Source organism: Felis catus, chromosome B2 (assembly GCF_018350175.1).
Source record: "Felis catus isolate Fca126 chromosome B2, F.catus_Fca126_mat1.0, whole genome shotgun sequence".
NCBI lineage: Eukaryota > Metazoa > Chordata > Mammalia > Carnivora > Felidae > Felis > Felis catus.
In genome coordinates, this window is record NC_058372.1 from 1,025,499 (window position 1) to 1,031,778 (window position 6,280).

The 6,280-nt window shown below is 37.4% G+C and overlaps 1 protein-coding gene across 1 annotated transcript; it reads left to right on the forward strand.

Moving 5' to 3' along the window:
- Positions 1-665: 665 nt before the first annotated feature.
- Positions 666-1,690, forward strand: LOC101084283 (olfactory receptor 2W1-like). The gene has a single exon (XM_003985644.4). It carries the CDS (start codon positions 666-668, stop codon positions 1,608-1,610), a length of 945 nt encoding a protein of 314 aa, XP_003985693.4. The 3' UTR covers positions 1,611-1,690.
- Positions 1,691-6,280: the final 4,590 nt, after the last annotated feature.

Consider the following 6,280-nt stretch of genomic DNA (forward strand, 5'->3'; position numbering starts at 1 on the left):
GAGACAAATTTTTTCCTGGCACCAAACAAGAGCAGTATAGTGAGGAACACCAAAATTGATACAGAAATATCAATGTCTACATGGCTGAATGGGAGTGAAAATATGAGGAAGAGGTTGGTGGTGATGGTGATGATAATGGCTGCAATACAGACATTTGGACATAAATGTGGAAAGTGATTCTGCTACCAAATGGTGCAGCTTATCCCAGCATAATAGGTTATTTAACTTTTTACCTCAAACTCCTCTCCTTTGATAAGGGAAAAATTTGTCATGTCAAGTGACCTAATGTCATAATTTGAAGAAGGAACGGCACTAAACATATCCTACTCTTAAATTATGTAATTAACTTTAGGGATTTATTGCTTACCCAAAATACAGAGAATCATAGGTGTCATAGCATATTAAGCCTTTTCAATTATTTACAATTCAGTGTGATTGGGTTTATTGTATTATTTTTAGAACCACTCTGGTGATGAGTGAACATGCAGAAGCTATGGTCACTGAATACAAGAGTGTTAAAAGAAATGTTCCAAAGGGAGAGAGCACACAAACAAGTGAATTTGGGACACTCATGGCAAACATCAGAGATCTTATTTCTACCTAAGGTGATGCTATTTTTTTTTTTAATTACCAGGGTACTGTCTTCTAGACCTTCATGAGGAGTCATGAACAAAAACAATGGAAGTTCCATGACAGACTTCATCCTGCTGGGGTTTTCTGATCGGCCCCAGTTAGAACACATCATCTCTGGGGTTGTCTTCATCTTCTATATTGTGACTCTGGTAGGAAACACAACCATCATCCTTGTATCTAACCTAGACAGCCAGCTCCATACTCCTATGTATTTCTTCCTATCCAATTTGTCTTTTCTGGATCTCTGTTATGCAACTAGCATTATCCCACAGATGCTGGTAAATCTATGGGGTCTAACAAAGTCTATTACCTACGGAGGGTGTGTGCTCCAATTCTTCTTTGCCCTTGACTTGGGAGCCACAGAATGTCTTCTCTTGGCTGTGATGGCCTATGATCGCTACGCCGCTGTCTGTCAACCTCTTCACTACACAGTAATAATGCACCCTCAACTTTGCCAAAAGATGGTGCTTGTCGCCTGGTTAGGTGGTCTTGGCAGTGCCTTAATTCTTTGCTCCTTGACTCTGAAACTGCCAAGATGTGGGCACCGGGAGGTGGACAATTTTTTCTGTGAGATGCCAGCATTGCTCAAGATGGCTTGTGTCTACTCAAAAGTAATTGAGGTCATTGTCTATGCTCTTGGAGTGATATTTCTTCTAGTACCTCTATTACTAATTCTCATCTCATACGCAGTTATCACTCAAGCTGTCATGAGGATCAAGTCAACAGCAAGGTGGAGTAGGGTCCTTAATACCTGTGGTTCCCACCTCACAGTAGTAACTCTGTTTTATGGAACACTCATTTATATGTACATGAAGCCACAGAATAGCACATCCCAAGATGAGGGGAAGTTCTTTACACTCTTTTACACAATCGTCACACCCACCCTTAACCCTCTGATCTACACTTTAAGAAACAAGGATGTGAAGAGTGCAGTAAAGAGAATACTGTGTGCAGAAAAATGGTCAGCAAAGTCATGAGTTAGATGGACGAGAGTTAAAGAAATAACACTGACCTTTACCAAGAGAAGATGTAGCGATTCATTTATGTAAAAAGCATTTACTAGGTGTTTGCCATGTACCAAGAATTGTTGTAGGTAGTGACTTTCTAAAGAAGTAGGAAGCACAAAGAATTATAAGGAGATAGAGATGCAGTTTCATAAAGAAACTTCAATTTATACACTTAAAAGCCTTCAAGACTAATCAGGAACTACAGATAAGTAAACATAGAATTACGAAAAGTGGTTTAGTTTAGTAATAGATGCATGTACAAGATATTAAGAAAATATATCACATGGAATTTTATATTAATGTACGATTACAATGGACACTGATTTCTTCTTAGCAGACTTACCACTTTTATGCGAAATAATGTCCTCTTCATCCACCTGATATGTCATCAGGGATTTTGTGGTGCAGATCAACTCCCCACTAATATTCACCCAACTTCTGCCTCAATTTTTAATTGTTGCAGAGCCATCATGTGGCATATCACATTTCTTAGACTGGCCTCCACTAACACAATGCCAAGAAATTCTGAGTAGCTCTATGCTGGAGAAAAAAACACTCCACTTCTTTACAAGTTGACCATTTCCAAGAGTGGAAATCCTCTTCATGTGAGAGTCCTCACATTACCGTGCCCTTGCACCTTGTGATATGGTGGTGGAGTTAGCTGTCATCCACCTGGGGTATTTGGGTGGGGTACATGAGTTGTAAGGGTTAAAGGTATTTTCTCTCCCATCCTTAAACCTTCTAGTTCCCAGGTTTCCACAGTGAAAACATTATTTGAAGTTGTGATACTTTTGGGAATAACACTAAAATCACCAGTTTCATAGGTCTTGGTAAAAATAAAAATCTGAGAGAGGATGATGATACCAAAACATAGGAAGGCACAGAGAAAATATAAACTTCATAGTATTGTAAGGAATTTAAGAGGAGAACATATAGAATGGTGACAGTCTGGTCACTGGAAATGAATACCAACTTTTCTTTGTGAGAAAAGCTCATCCCAGTCTTGATAAACAAGTAATTTGTCATTTAAAAATCTCTTACTCAACTTTGCACTCAGTTGATATCTTGGCTCATGAGAAATATCATTACAAATCTCATATATCTGTCCTTTGAATTCCCTCCAAAACCTGCCCTTGTCACTACACTGGCATTATCTAATTTTTTTATTTGTTTGTATGTTTGTTTGATAAAAAGACATTGGTGAGCTTTTCAACACCATAGAAACTCTTATTCATATGAGATTTTGCTGTGTCTATAGTGGCTTATGATAAAATTACATATTGAGTATCTGTACAATTATTAAATGAATGAATCATTTTTAAATAAAATATATGAAAATTATATTATTCTACAGAATATGATAAATGTATATGATAAATATATTTGATAAATGATAAATGATATGATATGATATGATATGATATGATATGATATGATAAATAATGAATGCTGGAGCAACATCTTTAGGCTTTAATGTTTAGGACATTTTGCAACACCTAAGACCTAGGAGAAGGAAAAGATAGGATAATTTTTTCTTTTAAGTGGATACATTTATGGAATCCTTATAAGTGTGTATCAGGACATGAGGAAAACAGGAGAAATATAAGAAAACTTTCCCTTTATCTCATAACCTAGAAATGATGACTGCTAACTTTATAGTAGACTCCCTTTAATTTATTCCCATCCACACAAAAATTTGGGTCACACTAAGGACCTGACTTACTTACCAGTGTATGCATTCACATCACATATGTTACTCCCAAGGAAGAAAACCTTGGCTTCCAGAGAAGTGGAGAAACTCATAGCAAATACACTGATGGGTAGCCCTCCAAAAAGCCACAGTACATGAATAGACACAGAGTGTAACTGTGATGTGAAAACGTCACTGGGAGGGAGCTGCTGACAATGGCAAAAAGATTGAAAACCAATGTCTCAGTGTCATAGCACGTGCTTGTCCCTGACTGCAAAGATGACTGCGATCTCCCCTGGCCCAAATCGACCGAAAAGGCAGCATACCCAGGCTCTAGCACCTCAGGAAGGTATGAATGGTCTTATAGGTTAGTGGCTGACACCTTGGATCCAAGGACAGCCTCCGTTAATCAGGTTCAAATGCTGGAGATTCCCTGGAACTACAGAAAAATTTGACAACACCATGTATTACCACAAATTTGGGGAAACAGTCATCTTACTCTTTTTGTATTAGTTATCTACTGCCTCATAAATATTGCTTTTAGAAACTAACGGGACTGCTAGAAATGATAGACATAGGTTGAAAATCTCAACCCCACCGGTCTAAATCTAAAAAGGTTGTAAAACTAACAGTGTTCATAATTCTATTGGCAGCAAACTTGTCCTAATTATATGAAGCTACGTCTACTCTTTGCTTTCAGTTCTGTTAAACAACGGCAGATCTGTGTCAAAAGAAAACAACTCCTTTTTGCTTTTTAGGGATACTTTTCAGAATATTATTAGCTACTTGTCATTTTTCAGAAACAGCAGCCACTTCTTAAGGAGGACACTCATTACTATCACTCCTTCATAAATCCGTACATTTTCTTTGGAGCTGAGGATTCAAGAGAAACTAGACTCTGCTTTAGGTTGCAGTGATAACATGAAAGGAAACACTCCCAGAGAGTAACTTAACTTTCACCTATTTCCTCTATGATGTTAAGCGCACATTTATAGCAGCCGTGTGAAAACTACGGGTCATGTTTTACCCCCTTGTTTGCCAACTAAAATATCAAAAGAAAACTTTCTGTCCGTTGTATCATTGTATCTTACTGGGAAGAAATGTTCCATGAACTCTGAGTACAAATATATGGCCTATTGCTTTTCTTCGTTATCACTATTTTCCAATGTGTTCCTCAGTCGCCAATTGCAGCTTTAGCAGGACGTCCAGTGTTTCCATTTTGGGCTCCCCTTCCCCAGGTATAATCTCAAATTTTCTAATCTTCAGAGTACTTGCCTATCAGTGTGCTTGCCAGCCAGTAAATACTCTATATTAACTGCACTACTGCCATTTCTGCTTCAAGCCACAGGTCCCATGCTACCTTTTGGGGGATGATGCCACAGGTGCCAAGGCACTACTGGGGGCTGATGGTCCTTCAGGCATAAACCCTGACCATCCCTATCATAAGGAGGACCAGTATTCCAGACTTCTGCCCCAGCCTCGCTGGGCCTTCTAAGGAGGCACACTCCCCTGTCCTCTTTTGCATGAGAAATGGGTCCCTGTGAGCCCTGCCTTCAGTCTTTGAATTGGCCTACACCACAAAATGCTCAAGGCCTATGTGACAAGCCCACAGCTAACATCATATTCAATGGTGGATGTCCACCCTCACCACCTCTGTTCAACACAGTATTAGAAGTCAGAGCCAGAGCACCTAGGCAAGAAAAAGAAATACAGGCAAGGAAATAAGGAAGGAAGAAATAAAACTGTCTGCATATGCTGATGACATGATATCATATATAGAAAATCCTAAAGATTCCACCATAAAAGTGAGCTAGTGAACAGTTCTTTAAAGTTGCAGGGTACAAAAATCAATAAACAAAAATACATCATTTTTATAGAACAATTGCAAACTACTAGAAATGGAAATTAAGAATACTGACCTCATTTACAATCACTTCAAAGAGAATAAAATATCTAGGAATAAATTTCACCAAGGATGTGAAAGTCCTGTACACTGAAAAGTATAAGATTGATGCAAAAAACTGAAGATACATAAATAAATGGAAAGGCATTTCATGCTTATTAATTGGAAGAATATTTTTAAAGTGTACATACTACCTAAAGCCAGCTACAGATTCAATACAATCTCTATAAAAAATCCAATTTTAGAAATAAAAAACAACCCTAACACTTGCATGGAACCACAAAAGAACCTGTATTGCACAAATAATCTTGAAATAACAGCAAAGCTGAAGTCATCAAACTTCTTGATGTCATACCGTATTAGAAAGCCATATTAATCAAAGGCATGTGGCTATAAATATAAACATATAGATCAATGGAACAAAGAGAAATCCAAGATTTAAATAATATCATATATATACAATTAATTTGATTATATTTAATCAAATATTAATATAATCAAATATTACTCATCCATGAATACAGACATCTGCTATTGTGACAACACAAATGAACTTTGAGGGCATTATGCTAAATGAGATAAGTCAGAGACAGACAAATACTACATGATATCACTATATGTGGAATATTTTTAAAAAATCAAACTTCTTGAAACAAAGTAGGGAAAATGGTTGACAGGGGCTGGGGTGGTGGGGCAATAGGGAGAGGTTGGTACAGTGGCACAAACATCAGCTAGAAGATGAATAAGGCATGAGGATCTCATGTAAAACAGTGACTACAGTTTCTAACACTGTATTTAATAATTGAAATCTGTTGACAGAGTAGAACTGAAATGTTCTCACCAAACCACAAAGATAAATATGTGAGGTTATGGATGTGTAAATTAACTAGATGGGAGAGGGTACACTTTCACAATGTATACAAATATCAAATCACCATGATGTACACATTAAATATCTTATAATTTTATGTCTCAGGTATACCTCAAGGCTTAATTTTTTTAAAAAAAGCAAAGACAATGCAGAGATGGGGGAGAGTGATTGAAAGT

Coding starts and splice junctions, on each gene's coding strand:
- LOC101084283 (XM_003985644.4), top strand. CDS start 666: ATGAACAAAAACAATGGAAGTTCCATGACAGACTTCATCCTGCTGGGG.